The sequence below is a fragment of the Taurulus bubalis genome, assembly GCF_910589615.1.
Source record: "Taurulus bubalis genome assembly, chromosome: 12".
Classification (NCBI taxonomy): domain Eukaryota; kingdom Metazoa; phylum Chordata; class Actinopteri; order Perciformes; family Cottidae; genus Taurulus; species Taurulus bubalis.
Window position 1 is genome coordinate 17,950,414 of NC_136600.1, and position 22,907 is coordinate 17,973,320.

Here is a 22,907-nt window from a genome sequence, read left to right on the forward strand (position 1 = left end):
CACGCACAAACATCCAAAACTCACAAGTACGACAAAGTCAATGATTCTCTTGTCAAATGCAAAATAGTTATATGACAGTTAGATGTGATTAAATGCAGTCTACAACAACACTTCTCTATAAAACACAAGCGCTTAATATGTTCCAAGAAAATATAGACATTAAAACATATCTGACAAATATAAAAACTCCTCCCCATCGAGTGGGCAGGGTGTAATGTGTGTGTATGTCTTCTTGGGAGGTGTAGGAAAAGAAAAAACAGTAAAAACAGTCGATAGAAAAGACATAAAGAGTACCTACACACACATACAGAGGTTGCCACCTCAGAATGCAAAAATATTTACTTCCAGGTCAAAGCATTTGATCTGTATCATAATCTAACTTATTAAAAGACTATTGTAAAAAGCAGCTTTCTCAGTCAACATGAGGTTCCCTACTGATGGCTTCACCTACTCTCATAGGACAGATTCATCGTCTCCTCTTATGAAGGTGACAACGGATGCAAAAAGAGAAGATATTAAGATGAGGTGAGAAAAGAGAGAGGACATAAAAAGGAAGAAATACAGTCTTCACTCTAGATAATGCTCCCGTGCACAGTTAATTGATTATCACTGTCAATTAAATGTGCATTAAAGCATTATATGGTGCACAGACTTCTTCTGTCCAGCCCCCAGAATTTATCGTCTGGATGTGCGTGCTTTTGTGAATACTTTTCTCGGACATGAAGATGTTTCATACCTCCACACAATCGTCATGGCGCTATCACTAAAATGCTAAATTTGTAAATTGTTTTACATCTTCAGACTTGTGCATCACCAAGTTTGGGGTTCAAGGCAATATTCTATAATTTTCTCTTATTGTCAATAAATCCCATAAATCCCTGTTACATAAAAAAAACCACACGATTAAAACACATAAATGAGCCACACACGTGCATTGGATGACATGTTCCTTCATTGAGACAAACATGGGCACTGTCGCTTATTTTGAGTCAATCTACCATCCTGGTGGCTTAAATACTCACGAACATGTGTTAATCTACAGTTGAAAACAGCCCCAACACAGAAACGTTTCTCTTGGTTTCTAATTTCCCAGATATATAAGAAAATGACTGACCCTTAAAGAAAGGAAACTATATATTTATGACCTATTTTTTAAGCTTTACATCATCAGACTAACAGATTGTTGGTTTGGTCTTTTCATGGGATTTGTTGACAAGAGGAAAAGTATAGAACAACACAACGTGTTTGTCTATTTAGTGAGCAGCTTTCTGTTGAGTCAATCCTGTGGATTTAAACTCAGCTCCAACAGCACTCATTAAAAAGATCTGTAACTGACATGAATCCATCGAAGGACTTCACAAAGTCTGCACTGCTTGTTTACCATCCATGTCTAATTATCCTATTTCTTTGGGAAGAATCTCACTTCTTCCCGCTCTGACATATTTGGTCACTAACTGCAATGGTCACCCCACTCCTTTGGTTCATCTGTCCAAATACTGAACTGAACAATAAGAGGACGCTTGAGAACATATTTTTGGCAAACAGAAAAAGACATACAATATGTTAATGCAATCCTTCTAGCTTAGTTGGGGTTCTGCAGTGTACAGAACCACTATTCCAGTAGATCTTCCATACACCACAGCACACACAGTGTATCTAGCACAAATAGTAATTATTTGTTCAGCACGTTTCTTTTCATAATTAGTGGTTTGCATTGTTTTAAGTTGCTGTAGATTAAAAAGAATCATAAAAAAATGCTAAATTTGCTGTTGGAACACAGCGGTGTCATCTTCCATTATAATCTATCAGCCTAAGAAATCACAACAATGCATCACTCAGCCTTGTGTGACACATTATGATCCTGTTAAAGCTAATGTACAGAGTAAACAAATGCGCTCTCAGTGGAATATGTGGTTCTAAAAGAAAACTTAATTGAATACAGAGAACTGGAAAAAGGAACCGGCTGTTTTCACAGTGTTTTACCTGAAGAATCAGGAGGAATTAGCTAAATGTGATCTCACAGCCACCACAAGGTGTATGTCTACTCTGGGCTTCCCATAGACTTTTTATTTCAGGGGGATCAGCTCTTTGACCCAATCCTTGACTTCTTGCACACCTGGGCTGTCTGTGTGATTGGCTGGTCAGTGCCTTTTGGCACGCTGAGCACTCTGGGTACACGAGGCACAGCAGGCGGTCTTGTAATAGGTGTAGACGCACATCCTGGCCTGAACCACCACCACACAGTTGTGACGTCTGTCCCGGCAGTTTTCATCTGTGAAAAGAGAAGCGGAAAAAGATGTTGGTGACAAGAAAGAAAAAGACACATATGTATACATATCAGGTCACACACACACACACACACACACACACACACACACACACACACACACACACACACACCTGCGACTTGTGGACTGCAGGGTATTGTGTTGCAGATTTGCTCCTGTTTAGGTTTGGTGCTCAAATCACATTCATGGCGGTGCTTTTTGTCTGGTTCCAGACACCGTACCTCCCTCATTTGTACGCCTTTTCCACAAGAACGTGAGCACTGAGAAAAAAAGAGAGTATAAACAAAAGGGTTATACATTTGAATACATAATTATTTGTAGATTTTGTCTTTTCTGTTTTGTCACGTCATTTCTTTTTCCAGCATTGTGTTCTCAGATCCCTCCTCCCTCTCCCATCAGCTCTCACCGCGCTCCACTCTGTTGTGAACCACTGTGCCTCACACTCTCCCATCTCACACTGCTGGACCGCAGCAGGTTTCTCCAGGTGAGCGCACTCATTGGCTGCTGCGACAGTAAAATCATTCCCAATCTTCTGCACACAAATGATGTCTCGTCGCTGAGTTCCATTCCCACAGGGGACATTACACTAGGGAAAGGAATACAGTAGCTGTGTTTATTGGATGTATCACTGCAATATGAATGCCCTTTTACTCCAAAACAAACATACAAAATCTATATATGCAAAAAACAAAGCCTTCAAATCAATAATTGAAATAGAGGATGACACAGAAGACTAAAGTACAAATTAAAGTTACTATGGGTACATGAAAATGTCTAAAAATGTAAAAACTGAAAGGGACATATTAATTCCTGCTCACTAAGCACTAACTTGATTGACTATGCAACATTTGTGTTCAGCATCAAACTCACAATACAAAACAACAATGTCTTTATAATAGAAACTTAAAAGGGATACTGTGTATGTATTTTTCGCACCATTCATCTCTGTGTTTCCTTCATTCTTCCTCCATCCTACCTGTGTCCAGGGGCTGCTGTACCACATGGTTGTTGGTAAACAGGGACCCCCGTTGCAGGCCTTCATCTCTGCCGGTTTATCCCCAACACAGTCCCCTCCTCCTCCACCCTCTCGGACCCATCCTCGAGTCAGACACACCACCTCCCTCCTCTGCACTCCAGGGCCACACTGCGCCGAACACTGAGGGACAAAGTGGAAGATCATGTTTTTGCTTACTGTTAAGTGCTGTGGATGTTTCCTCCTTTTGCTTCTGTGTATGAGTGTTACTCACCGTGTTGGACCAGCCAGTAAAGTACCAGTTGGTTACACAGGGGCCCATGTTGCACTCCTCACTTCCTTGTGGGCGAACCCTGGAGCTGCACTCTTTTTCGTTCACCACGCTGCCCTGATCGCTGAGGCAGTCCACACTCCTCGTCCTCCTCCCAACTCCACAGTCCACAGAGCACTGTGACAAATGAGGAGGAGAAAAACATAAATCACTACAAACAGATGGAAACAGAAATGGTATGAAGCATATATTCTCATTTACTTGATTAAAATCTAAAGTGGATCAAATACTAGTTGACAAAAAAGATTGACAGTTGATTATCAATCAATTAATCCTTTATTTGTTCCCAAAGGGAAGTTGTGCAGCAGGTGAACAAACACAGGAGATAAGCGCATAAATACATTCAGTAAATGCAAAAGAGAAATGAGTAAAAGGTTTTCAGTTCTAATTCTATATAGAATTGAATCTAATTCTATATAGAAATAGATTCAATATATAGAATTATATATATTGAATTTAATTCTATATAGAATTCTATAATTCTATATAATATTCTATAATTCTATTTAGAATTTACTAGAATTGGATTCAATTCTATATAAAATTGAATCCAATTCTAGTGTAAGAGATAGAAATATGAACAGAGTTCATACATCAGAGTAAAAAATACTATGAATTGTTAACTATGAGGCAAGAGTAGATTTTACTCTATTTAGACTGGGACCAAATGGAATCTTTTTTTCAATTTGAGTAAAATTTACTTTATCAAATTACTGGTATTTACACACTGGTATTGTTGACCTACCGTGCTCCAGTCGGAGCTGACCTCCCAATGTGAGCAGAGGCCGAGCTGACACGCCTGTGTGGACTCTGGTGGGGTGAGGTTGGCACAGCGCTGCGGGTGGACCATGGTGGAGCGGTTCCCAAAGCTCTGCCTGCACTGGAGCTGCCTCTGCTGCACCCCGGGGCCACAGGACACACTGCACTCTGACCATGAACTGGCCTCCCAGCTGAGAGAAACAGTGAGGGAGTGACAGAGAGAGAGACAAATGTTGAAGCTAAATATTACAGGAAAATAACACATACTGACATGGCTTCAGATACACACTACTTCAATCTAATATAACTCTGTCAGTATTAGGTGCATTCATCACATATCACATTATCCATGCTTTTTTTCTTAAAATAATTTGCACAGCAAAGAAAATCTCCATCCTATCAAGTTTTTTCTTTCTTTAATTGAAAATTATAGAAGTTTACCAGTCCAGTGACATATTATAAACCCATTTACAGTAGAAATGAGTGTCTATATCTGGACACAAGACTGGACACAAGACAAGAGGTTTGCTACACTTGAATAAAGAACAATTATATATAGATATATAGATATTTTTCAATACTTGAAAAAGAAGGGGGTTTGCATTGGAAGCGAATTAAAATATTCACACCGCACTGGCAGATATTCTTTTCTTAAAAAATAAGCACCCAACGAACCCTGAAAAAATTACTTAATGAAGGATGTTTTGCAGTGTGGTTTTCATGCAGTGAAAACATGCATTTATCTCTCTTCCTGGAGAGCTGAATATAAAGTAATATATATGATGTATCTCTTTAAGGTAACTGTGTGTTTTCTCACAATGGTGGGCAGGGATGTGTATTACAAGGCTCCTCCTCAGGAACCGGCTTGGCCGCAGAATCACATTTCCTCTCCGGGATTTCCTCATCTGTAAGTCGGTTTATACACAGAATGACTCTGTTCTGAGAACCTACAGAGAGAGAAAGATGGATAGATGCACAGAGTGAGAAATACACCAGTGTCCTTGTACTTGCATCTACCCACCACAGGGGGGAGACATCACTCAATCCAATGTAAGTAAGTAATTTTAAGCTTGGAGTCATTCATTGAAATAAAATCAAATTTAAATTAGATCGTAACGGGCATATATGAACTCTGACCTTTGCCACAGGAAGCAGAGCACTCTGTGAGTCCTCCTCTCCTCCACACAAATGGCGACTGAGTGTCCGGTGGGAGGTCAGTGCGAGGGGGGATCCGAGCATTCCTATTGGGTGCAGAGCCTCGAGGACGTGACCTCTCAGGTGTCAATCGGTCCGAGGAGGGGGGAGAAAACACAGAGGTGGAGGAGGAGGAGGGGAAAGAAGGGACCGAAATGGGAGGAGGTGCAGGAGGAGGGTCTTCTATAGACACAGTGAGAGGACCTGGGAGAGAAGAAAAAATGAGATTGACATTAAGATAAATTAGAAAGGAAAGGCATGGTAGGAGAGAGGTGAACTGTAGGTGACATACATAGAGAGAAAAGCGATTAAGAGTAAAGAAAGAGGCAAAACAAATGTTGAAATATCAAGAATAGGATGAAGGCAGTGAGTCAGACGCTCATGATGTCATGATGAGGCCAGGGTCTCATGACAGCAAACACAGGGACCAGATAGCCTCCCATGTAGGTCACGCACAAACACATAAACACACTTGCACAATGAACCCTCCCACTTGGCTCACAACCACACCCATCCAAATCCATAAACACGTCCATCACTCTCATGGCTCACAGTAGTGTTTCCCTGAGTAATTTGGAAAGAATGAATCTAGAGATGTTTGATTTAGCGTTCTGCAACTGGCAAGACTCAACTATGTACTGAACACGACGGCAGAGAATCCAGTGGGTCTGTGCTTTTGTATAAAACATGCAGAAAATATGGCTGTCAAAAAGTGAGCCAGACAGAAGAAGATAAAACCAGAAAGTAGAAGTGCGAGAGACGTACTGCGAAGGGGTGCCCTGCCTGGCTCTCGCTCCCTCGGCCTCTCTCTGGGTGCCTCCCTCTCGTTCTCCGTCAGCCTCTCCCTCTCTACCTCCTTTTTCTCCACAGGGACATAAAACTCATAGTTGATGCCCGGGTTCTCCTTGTGGAAAATGATCTTGAGAGCAAAAAAGGGTGAGAGAGCAGACAAAGTTAGAGGTAAAAACTAGCCAATGACAAGAAACACCCTAAAAAAGCTTTACAGCGCTCCATCGAGAAATACACTGAAAGGTCAAGACGAGCCACTCAGGCCCTGGCAGGGGAACAGTGTCAAGCTCAAGGAGGCCTCAGCAGGGGCTATGCTGGTCTCTATCCCCCTACCCTCTTATTACGAAACCCTGCAGACCACTTAACACATCCAAGGTCATCTAAACTTAATCAGGTGGAGTCCCATGGCGACAACATTTGGATCTGCTATTTTTTGCCTAAAATGTCATCGCAGTTGCTCGATCTGTCAATGCTGCACTTTGGTCAAGAGTGACATATCTCAATAACTATAAACTGGATTGATTTTGGCTTTTGAACAGATTAAATAAACAACTTGTGATGTGTTAATTGAGCTTTAGAGGTGCTGGTCGGCAGATTTAGTTACTTTTGGACACACAAAGTCCCTGGTTTACTAAGTACTTTGCAAAGAGCGTATTGCGTTACCTGACCCCTCTCCTCTGCCATACTGATGTGATAGTAAGAATAGAGATAGTAAGATAGTAAGAATAGAGTGAGCTGGAAATTCCGAGCAAACAATGGGTGTAGCTTAGGGTGTAATTTGTGCTAAACAGGCAAAAGCAACATGAGAACAACCAATAAACACTTGTGTTTTGGTCTTTTTCATTGTTGTTTTTTCCGTGGCAAACCTTAGATTTGTTCCACCAGATGCAAGGCTCTCCATAAAGCTGACTTGTCTTTCTATTTTTTATCCATCCAACAATTTATTTTCCAGCGTGTAATGAGCAAAACACCCTAAAAGTGCCAATGTAATGGTTATAGACTCTTTGTCTTTTTTCTAAATTAAAATAAAGCCTTAAAAATGCAGATGTTTCAGTGGCTTTGGTGCTTGCTATTGTCCCCCCCCCCCCCCCCCTTCCCGGTGACATTTGGATGCAAAGCTGCAGATGAGTTCTGTTCTTTAATAAGATCTTAGCCTAAGGTTTGAATTGTTATGATTAAGCCCTGGATAGACTGATGTGGCTCAGGCTAAGCTTCGGTATAGCGGTCTTTATCCCACCGTAATGCTAAAATAACGCAGCCTATCTGGAGGATCTTGACACAGAGCAGGAGAGCGTAGCCTCAGGCTTACGACAATGTTATATAGAGATGTTAAATACTCTGTGTATACACATTTGTCTATGTGTATGTGTGTGATTCTTATCATAAACTCAATTTTGCCATGCCCTGGCTCATGTTTGCTCTCAGAGTTAAGGTAAACACTGTTCTTACATATAGCTGTAGCTGTGTGGTGGTTGGTCCTGGAGCCCCAAGGGACTCGCCTTTCTCTTCCTCCCGCTCCGCCTGTGCTCTAGGTCGGGTGTAGGTGAAGGTAGTCCCTCCTGCCTGGTACTCCCCAGGAGGGTCCACAGCCCACCGCCCATTCACCACCGAAGCCCCTGTGCCACTCCTCATGGCTAGAGGAAAGGGGGGGCGGGGTGAGGGGGGTGTTAGAAGGGCAGACAGGAGGAATGAAGCATGATTTTAAGTTTTTGTTTCTTATTTTGATCTTGTTTAGTCTACATAGTGGAGAACTCCTAGGAAACCCCATAAACCCAAACACACTCTCATACAGACAAACAGACTTTGGAGTGCTGTCTCATTATCAGACAGGAGGACAAACACTCACACATACACACTTCACTGGTTCCTTATGGGCTCAAACAATACAAGCTTTATCTGCTTGGAGTCTGTGAGGCCAAAACATTTACAGATTTGGTCCGAGCCAGCACACACATGCTCGTGGGCCAAATCTCATTACCAAATTAGCAATTCCCTCGCCACCATCTCACTTTTACTGGAGCTGCAACCAGTATTATGTAAGAAACCTTAAACTCTGTGCGTGTGTGCATGATTCTGTTTGTGTCTATTAGCTCTTACCCAGGTAATTAGGGCTGGCTCGCCTTTCTGTGATGTTAATGAATGTAGCTCCTGGCGGGATGTCCAGGATCTTGTGGTAACCAAGGGGAACCGTGACATTTTGGAAACTTCCCGTCACCTTTCGACAGGAGCTCTCCCGCCCACCACACACTCCACACTTGTCAATCACAGAGCCGGAGCCCAGTACCCCATCGCAACCCTCGGTCTGGCAGGAGAGGAAGGTGAAAAGATGTGAGTGATGGGTCGAACAATGTGGGGGAAAAAGTGGGGTAGGGGACAAAAGAGATGTGGGAGGACGGGAGGGAGCCGAGCAGAGAAAAGCTATTCCAATGTGGTTGAAATTTCACATCCATCGCCAGTGTTTATGTAATTGGTAACTGTTGCTGGCCGGATTTATGCCAGAAACAGAATTGTGGAATAAAGGCAATATCATGAAGTGCAAATGAGAGAAAGAGGGAAAGACACAGAGAACAGAGGCCCAGAGCAGGGTAATAAAAAAGATTGGAGCAACTCTGAATCTGAATGCCAGGCTTGAATCAGCCAGAGACGGGGAGGTTCTGGATTGTGTCAACTCCGGCTAGACAGGATGGACTTGGGTCCAGACACCTGAAGCTAAAATCTCCCACACATGCACATATAAATACACTCACCAGACATCGCCCCTCTACACACACATCGTTGGTGCTGATGTTAAAGCAGGGGGTCCCGTCTCGGACACGCTCGGCCTGGCGGACATAGAAACGATAGCCCGAAGGTCTGCAGGTCAGCTCGCACTGTTTGTCCGCACCAACTGCAACACAGGAACAGAGGAAAGGATATTTATTGCATAATTTATTGCTTTATATATGTCTGACAGTGAGATCTTCTGCATACATCTGTGAAGCTTCTTTCTGCATCTGCCTGGCGCTGTGAAGACCCAGCTGAGCGATGAATGTCTTTCCATGTGGCTTTCCCAACTGTCAGACAGCACTGGAGTGATTAGCTATTTCCCCTGATGCTCACGTGTGTGAATACAGTCACTGCTGCACCATCCCGGGAGCTACATACCCAGAGGAGAGGTGTAAACACAAGTCTGGGGAAGGTTTGATTTATGAGAAGAACCCAACGGGCAAACACAGCAGGTATAGATGTAGAAGGAAGAATAGAACAGATGGGAAGAATAAGAGAAAGATTAGACAGCTTCAAGGTAAAAGAGGAAATTGAAGTGCTTCAGTACTGAGAGAAGTGGCACGAGTGGAGAATACAGAGGATCTCACAAGGGAATAGGGGTGGGCTCCAAGCAAAACATGTTGAGAGTAGAAGAGCAAGAGAAGAGTGTGTCTGAGTGGTGGAATACAATGAACAACTGTTCAACATATCTTTCTTTCTGAGCATGAAATGAGAAGATATCAATCTGATGTCTATGATAGCTACGCTATGTGAGTCCCCCTAAAACCACAAAACATAGAAAATATATAACATATTTCTTTATGTAATGATTTAACTAACAAGCTACACATTGTGTGATAGTGAACTTTAGAAGTGTTGGTAGGAGCATTATTGAACTTTGGACCGAACCAGGCTCTATAATAAGCTAACCACAGCTACAAACGTGAAAAAAGTTGTACGAACCTATTTCTAGCTCATAAGAGAGCTGTGTGAAGTGTGATGAATCTCCTCAAGTGATGTCACTTGAGTCAGCATCGGAAGGGGCTAAAGAGTACAAGTTTGAAAAATAAAAGAATCTGGAGGTGTGGAGTGAAGAAGAAGTGAGTTTACCAGGCCGCTGTTGCACGTTTCTCATCTCTGCTTGAAGATAAAGGCTTGAGGCAGCTACTAGCATAACACAACAATAGTTAGCATACTTCCCAAAATGTTAAACTATTCCTTTAAAAAAGACTTGAAAAGGTAAAAGAACGGGTGATAAAGACAGGAAGGGACAGTGAGCGGCTAAACTGTTCATTATCCTCTTTGAGGTCAGCGATTGGGTCTTACAGGGGTTACAGGCCTTGGGCAGAGCTGGTGTGTGTGTGTGTGTGTGTGTGTGTGTGTGTGTGTGTGTGTGTGTGTGTGTGTGTGTGTGTGTGTGTGTGTATATAGAGCTATAAACATGGGGTCAGAGATTTAGTTGCAGGTGGGAGGGAGGAGTTTCTGTCCCCAGGTGGTCAGGGGTTAAAGGACAAATTCTGTGCTTCTGAATTTGTGACTTCTCACTGTGCCGTCATACTTACAAATATAATATAAATAAATAAATATGAACAGCATGACACCTTGTGGTCTAACTATTGTACAGTTTTATCATTCTGTCCTTAAAGCAATTTGAAAAGTAGGTTTTCTCTTCCAAAGTGCTTCTTTGGTGAAACATTTTTGACATTTAAAAAAATCTAAGTGTTGTTCTGGTATCACATCAATGCCACTTTATTTACATGTAATACCACTGAACATTGTTTCACCATATAAGATCTCCACTCCCACTTCAATAAGCCATCATCAGCAAGTAACCCAAAGCCCCTTCAAAGTCAAGATGCTCATATAAGATACTAGAACAAAGACGAAAGGTCAAATACCAGCTTTCACCTTGTGTGTCCAAGAGAGAATGCAGAAGTGTATACCTGGAATGTAGTGAACTGAAAGTAACTCCATATGCTTTCAAAGAACCTCTGTTCCTTGACTCCCTACGGTGAAATGCAACAACACTTCAACAGGCATAATAGAAGCAATACACAATAAATAATATGGGAACATAGCAAACCTCCAGACAGAAGAGAAGGATTAGTAAATCTGGACTATTAAAATGCTACTTCATTGTTTTGTTGTTTTCCATTTGAGCAAACAGAAGGATTAGGTGCTAATGAAGCTTGTAACCCTAACCCTAACCACTGGGAGGACAGAGTGAACCAATTATTATCTTAATGACTAAAAAGTGGCACAAAAATAAAACTCATCAGGGATGTCTCAACAGAAAACACTTAAGTTTGGACCGAGACACCATGTTTGTTCCTTTGCCAATTAGACATCCTCATCTGTGAACATTAAGGAGTGTATTTATATCTTACTAAGTGGCTGGAAGTTGTAAAAGTTGTAATACACGTGAAGCAATTGACTCAGGCTGGATGTTTATCTTTCCACAAAATTAGGAAGTTAACTGGGTCCATCAATTGGCTTATAAATATACTCCGAAAATGTAGTAGTAGTCCCTCAGAATGGGTAAAAATGGACTGAGTTTACTTTGTTGCTAGAAATTTTATAAAATGTTTCTAAAAAATGGAGTGAGAGAGAATATTAAACATTAGAAAAAGATCAAAACCATATGTATTTGTATTATTACTCCGACCTTGAACAGCTTCCTGTAGTCTGATGGGGATCTGTACTTGATATTAAAATGTGGGATGAAAAAAATCAGCAATTCTTGTAATTTTATTTTCATTTAACATTAATGTCTTGGTAGCGGCATTTTGTTAAATAATTGGTATGTAAGCATGAGTTACTGTCTGTGACTGACGTCTAAATGAGCTAAACCTTCTTAAACTACCTCTGCTTATTTGCTTATTCTGGTAATTGCAGCGAGACAGATATACAGTACACATTTAGAAAGAAAGAAAGAAAGAAAGAAAGGAAGAAAGGAAGAGGAAGGGAGGCGGTGTTCCCACCATCTCTCTCTCCACCCTTGTTCTCTCTTTCCGTCTGTCATAGTTATCTTTGAGAGATTAGACTGGAGACAGTGACCGAAAAGAGAGGGGGAGACGTGTGGCCACTCATGTACTCTCTCTCTCTCTGCCTCTCTCTCTGTATGCTTCCAGCTCATCTCCCTCATTCTCCATCTCCTCTTTATCCTGCGCTCAAGCTCAAGTGGTCTCCAACTCCAAATCATCTTTAACTTTTCTCTCTATTTGTGCTCCTCTATCGTGCATTTGTTTCTAGCTACTTCATTCTGCTTCTCTGTTCCTCTCTTCGCTTCGATCTCGGGCCTCTCTGTCTCTTCCACTGTCTCTCTCTCCCTCTCTGAGCTTAGTGTTCAGACAGTGGAATATATGTTGTCTGAATATACTTCCCCACTATCTCTCCGTCTAAACAAACTCCAACAGGGAGAGAGAAAGAGAGAGGCAGTGGGACAGGAAGAGGGGAGGATGGGATAAGCAGATTGGGGATGAGGCCTGAAAAAAAGGGAATATTCAAGTAAAACAACACCTGCACGTGCAGCGCTTACACAACTAGAGGTAGCATTATTCAGGGATGAGCTTGTGAGGGGAAACAATACCACTAAAATTAATCCCTTCTGGGGTTTATAACTGCTTTAAAAGTTAAGCTTCCAGTTCCTAACCAAAGGCCACAACACTTTGCAGTTCATACATAACAGGGCTGGCACCTTGGAGGCCAAACAATCCCACACTAAGTAGCAAGAGCTGACTGCACGGTGTAACATAAATACTTATGGTAGATATATGCAGTACAGTACAAAGTCCTAAACAAATGAGTGCAGCTGGAGAGAAATGACTAATACACCATTCAATGTCGTAACACACACACACACACACACACACACACACACACACACACACACACACACACACACACACACACACACTGGGCAGCCTCCAGTGTGTTGATGGGAAGTGAGATATGAAGATTTGGGTTGTAGCCAATGGGAACGGACTGACGTAAACAGTGTGATACAGTTTACTTAGCAGAGTGGAAAAGGATCATCTACAGCGCTGATCAAGTGTGTCTGACCCAGCTGACGTCATCTGCAAATACCTTAACACATACAGTACTGTATCCCCTCATCCCCACCAATAAATGTGACATCTGCCATTTGGTGGCTTCTCTGCTTTTCTTCAAGCCCTGTCCTCTTCTCAGCAGATCTCAAGGACACACTGGTTTAAAATAATCCAGAGGAGAGGGCAAGGACGCACAACACATGAAGAGTATGTAAGAGCCGCTAAATTCAGGATGAATACAGAAGTCTCACTCTTTCCTTTTTGGGTGAAAGGAAAGCCCCTGTGTTTATGCAGACAGTTAGACTCCAACTGATATCTTTGTGATGACTCCCGTTACAGATGTTACCATGTCTAGATCCGCCTGCATCCTCAAAATGTATAACTACCTGAGTACATCCAGGACACTCGTATATAAACAGGCAATTGAGAATCCAAACCCACCTGAATGCAGAGGGTATGGTGCGACATACTGTAAGACAAATGTTGTAGCTGTCTATTTAATATATCTGGGTTTATTACGCCATTTGTGGAAATCATGTCCTTCTTCAATACGTCTTATTTGTGTTACATGCTCTTTTGCGTTTTTAGTTTCGTCTATATTTGAACAGACGTGCAATGTGTGCATTAGGACAGAATAAAACCAAATCGAAACTGCACATTATGTTTGATGTTGCTGATCTAGTTTGTCTGGCTCTCCACTCTCAAGTGTGCATGTTAAGGAATTTCAGCCAGCTGATACAGTAATCACAAGTGGATAGACAGACATACAAAATACAAACATACATGAGCAAACATTTGGCCACATACTATCTCACATCCATTAAGCCGTTTCATTGACAGTACAAGCACACACACTTGCCAATAATCTCATACCATTAATACACAGAGGATTGCAAACATTGACTAATGACAAATACTGTTGATATCATCTCACAGCTGTGTTTCTCTGGACTCTCTTTGTCTTCCCCTCCTCTATCCCGTACTCCCCAAACCCCCATGTTTGTAATATTCTCTCTATCCACTCTTCCTTTTCTCTCAAATTCCTCAAATATCTGTTTAGTGTTTTTTCTCTCTCTCTTCCCTTCAGCATTAGAAAACAAAGATAAATAGACACAATCTCCACTGCCCTGAACTATTGTACACTTAACACCAAAGTAAACAAACACACATACAGTACGGAGAGAAACACTCACACACACACACACACACACACACACACACACACACACACAAGCCACGTTGTCTCTCTTTGCTCCCACTGGTCATATGACAAAACACTTGCGTCTCATCACCTCTCACCTCCCCTTCTCTGTCCCTTTCTTTTTTTCCCTTTCTTTCTTTCTTTCTTTCTTTCTTTTTTTCTTTCTTTCTTTATCTCACTCAGTTGGAATCTGTGTGCTTAGTCAGAGCTGGGAGGAGAAGCTTGGCAGGAGAGGAAGGGAGATGTTGGACAAATGAGAGGAAAATGAGAGGAGGGAGAGTGTTTTGTGCAAAGAATAAAAGCAGATTGAGTTCCAGTCATTCTCTTTTCCTCTTGACTCTCCCCACCCTTGACGCTACGTGTACAGGCCAATGAGAGGAGGGATTGCGGTGGGTTTGGCATGCAATGAAAGGCCTGCCAACACGCACTAATACCAGAGCAACATTTAACTTACTTAATCACACATTTTACTGATGCTTTTTCAACCCCCCTTCCTCTCTCCTAGCATTTCATTCTCACCATAAGCCTATTATCACATTGAGCACTGTGGAGTGAAACCCTTAACTACCGTGTATGTGTGTGTGTGTGTGTGTGTGTGTGTGTGTGTGTGTGTGTGTGTGCTAACTCAGCCCTCACCCTCAGTGAAAGGTTCCCAGTTGTAGAGGCGACCCATGAACTCCTGGGTGTCAAAGGCAGCACACTGCTCTGCTCTGGAGTCCAACGCTCCTCCACACACCTGGAGGACAGAAACACAGGGTTTAAAATGCTTTTTTTAAACTGCCACACATTGAACTAATATAAAATCACCCAGCTCTTAAAGTGGCAGTTGTTCCTCTCCCGCTCCCTTAAGAAGGAAGCCTGCAGTGGACCGTTGTGAGGAAAAGGCAAAGGTAACACTCCTAATAAAGAAGGAATTCATTCATTCATTCAATTCATTTGAAATCATAGAAGACAGCACAAACACATCATACCTGTACACACAAATACAAAAACACACGCACACACAGTCTACATGCTGCTTTTGGCAGTCAGTGAGTGTACAATATTAGAACCATATGGACAAAATAGATTTTTTGGAAGCGGCTGCTCACATAAATCTACCGTGGCTTTTAGGGCATGACCACAGAATGTGATGTGTGTGTGTGTGCGTGCGTGCATGTGTGTGAATGAGCATACGTTAGGCTTGTGCTCGTTCAAGTAGAGTCCTTATGGAGCCATAGAGTGGAAAGAGTTTCAGCATACCTGCGCTTAAACAACAGCTGAAACATCAAGCAGGGACAACTCTGCTGGTTTATACTGTACTGACCATAACTCCCGTTTCCCCAGTCCTGTGGGACACACACTCTCTCTTTCTATCTCTCTCTCTCTCTCTCTCTCTCACACACACACACACACACACACACACACACACACACACACACACACACACACACAAATGTATTTACTTAGGTACTGCACTGAAGTACAATTTCAAGGTGCTTGTACAAAATGTCATACTTCCATGTTCTGCTATACTTTATACTTCTATTCTTCTACACTTCAGAGGGAGATATTGTAATACGGGAGATATTGTAATACAGTAATAAGGGAGATATTGTAATACGGATATTGTAAAACAGTTGTTTGCATGGTAGTGTTAGCTACCATGCATCAGTACATTAGCCTCACATAGCTGCTAATGTAACTGACTTTTTAGAATAATGAATCTAATAATGGAATACTAAGTATGAAGATACTACGAGCATCTGGTTAGTTTAGCTTAGCTTAGCACCAAGACTTGAAATTGGGGGAAAACTAGTCTGACTCTGTCCAAAGGTGACAAACTCTGCCTAGCTGTACTAAGCTGTAATAAAGATTATGAAGTAACATTTGAGTGCTGGCTGGCTGACTTTGTTACCTTTGGGCAGAGACAGGCTAGCTCATCTTCCTGCTTCTAGTCTTTGTGCTAAGCTATCCAGCTGCTAGCGGTAGCGTAATATCCATCAGACAGACTGCAGAATGAGCATATTTCCCAGATTTAGCTGATTATACTTTTGTACTTTTAGTTAACATTAACATTTTAAATGCAGGAACTTTACTTATAATAGAGTATTGCTAGTTATTCCACAGCTGCAAGCAGACACACACGCACACACACACACACACATGCCGCACACAGCACTCTCAGATTTCAGCTCAACAATCATCTTGTCTTTCACTCCTCTTTCTTTGATTCGTTCCTCTTGTCTTTTGCTATTTTTGTGGATCTGTCTCCACGTTCACAGCTGTCACAAACAGCTGGAAAGTTTCTCGTCACTCATCTAGGGAGACAAGACCATGGGAGTCGTCTCACACACACACACACACACACACACACACACACACACACACACACACACACACACACACACGCATGCACGCACACAGACCAACAGTTCCCATGTGAACCAGCCTGTGCGAGCGACAAAGTGTAACTAAAAGACTTTAATGGGTAAACCTTCAAAGCATGGACTTATTGACGGTGCGGAAATTCACACGTTCACTGTGATGTGTGATGTGTGTGTGTGTGTGTGTGTGAATGTATGTCGCTGTCATGTCACAGAAGGCACTCATAAGGATCATCTGTAGTTTCTCTTCTGTGAAACCAGCTCATGAAACTTTATGTGGCCACACTTTCACACTGCTCAAAACAGATTTGTTTCTGTGTTATTTACAGGTGATATGTGATAGTCTGGTTGAAGCCTCTTATACGAGAGTGTGTGTTTGAACTACATCCGGTAAATGCATATGTGGGGGCAATTGAGGGTCAGTGCACGTATGTGACCTGATGTTTTTAAGTAACCCTGTAAATCTGCCTGGATGTGTGTGTGTGTGTGTGTGTGTGTGTGTGTGTGTGTGTGTGTGTGTGTGTGTGAAATGCGGTTGGTAATGGTTGTAAATATCTCTGTAGGATGTAAACATGTTGGGTCCCATTTCAAACTGGAGAATGTATGTGTATCTGTGCGTGTGTGCATGTGTGTGTGTAGATAGATAGATAGATATATACTTTATTAATCCCCAAGGGGAAATTTGTGTGTGTGTGTGTGTGTGTGTGTGTGTGTGTGTGTGTGTGTGTGTGTGTGTGTGTGTGTGTGTGTGTGTGCAGCTATGGGATGCTACAGTACAGTACAAAGAAAGAAATAACTCACATAAAAGACAACAAAAGTAAAATCTCAAATAAAAAGAGGGAATGCAAGTAAAAGTCCAGTGTGTCCATTCATGCGTTGGTGATTTTTATGAATGCTACGCAGCAAATAGATTCTCCTCCCAAAAGAGTTTAGGGTGTGTAAAAACATCAGGAGGCTAATGGACTGAATGGAGGACGCAGGGAGGGGAGGTGGAGTGAGAGTAAAAACTTGTGTTTCACGGTTCTGGAGGAAAATGTGTGTTATTGTAAGGGCTGGTATACTTTGGTGTTCCCTCATTTACTATGAGTGCAGGGTTAGGGGGTCTCCCCATAACTGTGAACAGAATGAGTGATGACAGGGAACTAGAGGGGAATGGCAGTTATTGAATGGGCCAAGAAGGGGAGATAAAAGAGAGAAAAATACTTAAAGACGGGGGTGATAAAAAGAGAGAAAGGTGGTGTGTGGTGAGGGAAAGGCAGCGAGGATAAGTCTGGGCCTGTGGAGGAAATAAAAACGCTCAAACCTCAAGAACACTCCAAACAGAGTCAAAACCATTGTATCATGTGGTAATATAAACACATTTTAAAAGGTTTTTGACTTGCTTCATGTCAGTTTATTAATAAGCTGTGTATGCACTGAGCACTGTAAGTAGGCCTTGATAACACTGAGAATATCTCTCTGGATTCAGATTCCTCATGACAGTTTTTTGTCCTTGAGCCTTTATTTTTGTCACTACAGATATCGACAGTAAATGTTCTGGTCCTCATATACACTCAACATGGTAATCAATCAGGTATGATAACATCTAACTAAAGTAATGACGGTGGTCTGCGACTCCATTACTACAATGAAGTCCGAGCATTGTAACACGAGCTGTCAGACAGGATGTAAACAGGCCAACAGCTAAACCAAATGTTGGTAATAATCCTTCATTGTATAGGAAGACCAGAGTCGAATCAAGAAGTCCGTCTGTAAACTGTGATGGATGTTAACAATGGAGAGTCAGAAAAAAAAGTTTTCTTTTCCAAATAAGTGAAGATAACCTGGGAGTTAGTTTGTCTGACTGTGTTTCTTGCTCCGTTGGATTTGTTAGTGATTTCTCATGGGGTTGCCAATAAGGATGATGCTGAAACTAGTAAAAACTGAGACTATGACACCAGGAGTATCACAACTCCATGCTTAAATACAATCAAAGTACCTGAAACTTAAAGCCACTGAAGGGCTTCTTAATTGGTAAGGTAACAAAAAAGAAGAAGCATGAAGTAAAAAACATAATAACTGGCTGCTAGTGACAGACATGGTGACAGAGTGAACGATGGATAGCAGCAGAGAGCAGGTGAAAGAAAAATGAACACAGCTGACAGTCGGTGTTTTTGTACGGGAGCTGTGAAAGTTTCAGATGTGTTTTACTACCAGGGAGGGGTCAGGAGAGAATAGGTCTGTGGGCAATATATTGGAGCATGTGAAGGAAGAGGGGGGTTACGGCCTGAGGGCTAAAAGCTTTGTTCTGTGCACACACCCACGCACAAACATGGCACACACACATAAACACACCAGCCAATCCTGGTCACGCATAACACTCTTGCGTGAAACACAAACACCGACCCAGGCAAGACTAATGAGTTTTCAGGAGGAACAGATTACAAGGAAAGCGGGAACCTTTCACCACATGTGTGTTTCCGAAGGGAAAGCCCAGGTAAAACGTCAGCATTCTCCATGCAAGTCTCTGCCTGCACAGCTGGCCGTATCGCAGCAATAACCACATACAGGTTAAGGCTGGCCGGTCATTCCTCAAGCATTACTGCGACATTTCACAGACATGACCACTGGCCGTTGGACCTTGCAGCCATAAATCAACACACTCCATACGCCACGACTAATCACTGTATGCATGCAGTCAAATCCATGACATATGTTAAGATGTGTGCGTATGTGTTTGTCCACAGCGATTAACATTCTCCGGCTAATCTTGTGACAGAGGCCGCGTGTCGCCGCTTTACAGGGCAACTCCCAGCTCTCGGCCTTGACCCTGAGGCGGGGAAGTCAGGAGTCCACCAAACGCTGCTCATCTATCAGCGGCTGAAGGATAGACGATGCGCAAGACGAGCGGCGAGAAATGCTGATGTTATTCTCAGGAGATGTTTTAGTTTCAGCGTCAAAACAACATCACTTTTGTAGAAGAAAACACGACACAGGATCAATAAATGAAAACCAGAACGTTGTTTGAAAGCCCCGAAAATGACAAACCAACATCTTATTGCTGCAAACTAGAAAAGTGATTCACACATATTTTCATAATAACACATGGTTGTGTGAGAGAGAGAGGTAGGAAGTGTGGACAGCTATGTTCTTCGTTCCCAAGGCTCATTGCTATTAACAGTCCAAAAGTCTGCACTGAACTATGCAAAGGAGTTTTTTCTGGAGACAGAGATGCTGCTTCCTCTGTCGGGAACTTTCTGCAATTGGATCCAAAGTGGTCTTAAATATTGGATTCAAATCATTGCAGCAGAAACGGCGTTCTCTGTCCTCTGGCTGCCGATGTTGTGGCCTTTTGTATGTTTGTATTACAAATTTCATGATTTTGTGGCATATGTTGTGTTATCTGTCAAATGTCCCTGACCTGTAACTCAGTGTTATGGCTGACTATCATGGTCAGGACACAAATAAAGAAGGTATTTTGAATCTGAATGAGTCTTTCATGGATAGAGAAGCAGTTTGACATTTTAGGAAATACACATATTCGCTTTCTTGCTGAGAGTTAGACGAGAGGATCGATACCACTCTCATATGTGTTAAACGCAATGCTACATAAACGCGACGGGTTTATTTCCGTGAGTCACAGTTTTTACACTTCAGTTTTTGTTCGAAATAAACAAGCAAGATAAAACATGTTGCTTAGTGAGCTTTAGAGGTGATGGTTCGGGGATTTTGTTACCGTTTAACAGACCAGGCTGTTTCCCTGTTTCCTGAAAAGGAACATGAAAGAGGGAAAGCAGCCTACAGGAGCTGATGTAAACACATTTTAACAAGCAGTGGTACCTGGCTTTTGTAGAGAAGCAGGTACTTCTGCTTGTTAAAGTACAAAAGCAAAGAAAGTACAGATCTTCCAAATGACTCAATGTGGTTGAGTGTTGCGTGTGTGCTTGAGTCCCACAAACAAAAAACATCTGGGCCGGTTTGCCGCTTCATGAGAACAACAGTAAGCGTGGCAGGATCTGCACACAGTTATTAGAGTTCTCCGCTCTGACAGTCGTAATAATATATTTCCTGTGCAACAACGCCTGTGTAATGACACACTATGATTAGATCATCTAACTTATGCAGCAGCCTGAAGCCATGTTAGTGTGTAGAGTAGTCACAACACAAACTCCTCAGGTTTTTCCTCCAGGAGCCAGATTCATTACATTGTTGTGTGTCTTTAAAGTATTGCATGTTTGTTGTTTTTGTAGGTATTTATTGATGCTCAAGAGGGCAGGTTTGGTGTCGGAAGTGGAGGGATAAAAACCACAAAGTCAGAGTTTCTCCAATAATATGTGAATGATTTATCACATTAGTTTAAATCTAGAAAATAACAATAAAAACCATGAAATTAGTTATTGTACACTTACCCAGTTTAAAGTTATGTGTATTTCCCTTGATGGTAACCTGATACTTTATGATGGATAGTGTCATATTTTAAAGTGCTCTTCAAGGGTAATGTAAGTGTATTTTTTAGCCTTGCGTAGTTCTTGCAGCAGTAGTGCTGACCCTACCAGTGTCTAGTATCGTGTGGAGCGTATGAATGCTAAAACGAACCGCAGATCAATCGATAATGAAAATAAGTTGCAGCCTGATCAGGCCTGCTCAATGCAATAAGATGAATAGATGACACGTTTCAGTTCCCATTGGAAATGACACCTTCATGTTTGCTGGTATCGATCTTATTGAGCCGCGTGGTGAACTACATGCATCTCAAATCTCCCCTAACTTGCTGCTGCAGAGGAACGCACTGTTTGTGATTCTTGGAAAAATATTTACTCTGAAGGAGGACAGAGAGAGGAGCTAAGATGAGAGGGAATGATTAGAGAATCATCCAAACCAAAGAATTGAGAAAAGAAGAGGAGTGTGTATTTCTGTGAAATGTCTGCTTCAAGCTGGTGCGTCTCTCTTTCTTTTTTTTTAGGCAGCTTCTTCTCAAATTCCACCTTTTCCTCCCCTCTCCCTCAGACAGAATAACTTCTCCTCTTGTTACACTCTGCGCTCGTTGGAGCACACACACTTTTCCATGAATCTCTCGCTTCCTCTGACACAAATTTCCTCTTTTCTTCCTGCAGAATGTTTTTTTCTCCATTTGTCGCTGCCTCTCTTTGCCCCTCTGTCTCCTCCACTAACAGGTCTGTCTTCGTCCACACACCATAACACACATCCTCGCCAGCCTTCATCTCCATTTCTTCTTTGGCTCAATCCCTCCCCATCTTTTCTCTCCCCTCGCCCTTTAGCTTGCCCTCCCACTACTGTGTGCAGATTTTCTAAAAACAGTACTCTCTTTCACTACTACTTAATTGCGTCACTTCCTTGACTCTAACACTTATACACACACACACACACACACATCACACACATGGCACGCACACACTTCCCCTTTTGCCCTTCTCATTTCCTCTGTCCCTCTCTCGGTTCCCCTCTTGCTTCTACGCAACAGTAAAAACACACACATAATCACAGCCAATCACACTTGTGATGGGCCTCAGGCGCTGTGTGTTATGACAAACACACCTAATAGATAATAGGATGTGTCACACTCAGTCTGGCTCACTCCCTAAATCACACACAAACACACATATATACAGTACATACAGGCCTGGACAAAGTCCTGCATTCATCAGAACTTAAACCTATCTTTAAATTATGAAAAGACATAAAAATGTAGGAGCAAACAAGGCTAAAGCAGAGGCTAGTGTTGGGTAAATATGTAACCCAATGAGTCAGACTGAGCTGTCACAGGACTGCTATTAGCACTGCTGGCTCACACGCAGGGCGAGTATTCTGCCAGCCCGGCTACTAAATCTGTTTTAACATGGGGACTATCACATACAGCCGGGTAGAGAAAGAAAAGAAGAAGCGGGAGATGAAAGAGGGCACGAGAACCTGCCAAGTTATCTAAAGAGAGAAAAGTCAAGAGCCCATGAGTGCCAACCCGGCCCCAAATTCAAGTGTCGACTTCCACTCGATGAGAGGCAGTTGTGGAAATAACGTGTGAGAGTGAAAATGCAGTGTGTAGGTGTCTGTGTGTGTGTGGTATTTCACTTTAATCTTATCATCTCTACAAACGCTGTCACTTAAGACAGACCTGCTGCTAAGTGGTCCACTGGAATGAATAACCAGGTCAAATGTATTTTTGTCCCCATGATCAAATCTTAAAATGGATTATGGATAAGTTTCCTTTAAGCCCA

General features: G+C 42.2%; 1 protein-coding gene across 1 annotated transcript in view; it reads right to left on the reverse strand.

The window, feature by feature from the left end:
- Window positions 1-2,141: 2,141 nt before the first annotated feature.
- adamtsl4 (ADAMTS-like 4) overlaps window positions 2,142-22,907 on the reverse strand; it is a gene marked incomplete at its 3' end in the record, with an annotated part of 28,980 nt that continues 8,214 nt past the window's right edge. Inside the window, exons 5-17 of the mRNA XM_079228173.1 lie at window positions 14,966-15,065; window positions 9,082-9,221; window positions 8,432-8,636; window positions 7,784-7,968; window positions 6,311-6,464; window positions 5,489-5,749; window positions 5,169-5,298; window positions 4,338-4,542; window positions 3,536-3,709; window positions 3,265-3,444; window positions 2,695-2,874; window positions 2,401-2,548; window positions 2,142-2,272 (exon numbers count right to left, since the gene is read on the reverse strand). Of these exons, the coding sequence (XP_079084299.1) occupies window positions 2,142-2,272; window positions 2,401-2,548; window positions 2,695-2,874; window positions 3,265-3,444; window positions 3,536-3,709; window positions 4,338-4,542; window positions 5,169-5,298; window positions 5,489-5,749; window positions 6,311-6,464; window positions 7,784-7,968; window positions 8,432-8,636; window positions 9,082-9,221; window positions 14,966-15,065 (2,193 nt within the window). The remainder of the gene's footprint in view (window positions 2,273-2,400; window positions 2,549-2,694; window positions 2,875-3,264; window positions 3,445-3,535; window positions 3,710-4,337; window positions 4,543-5,168; window positions 5,299-5,488; window positions 5,750-6,310; window positions 6,465-7,783; window positions 7,969-8,431; window positions 8,637-9,081; window positions 9,222-14,965; window positions 15,066-22,907) is intronic.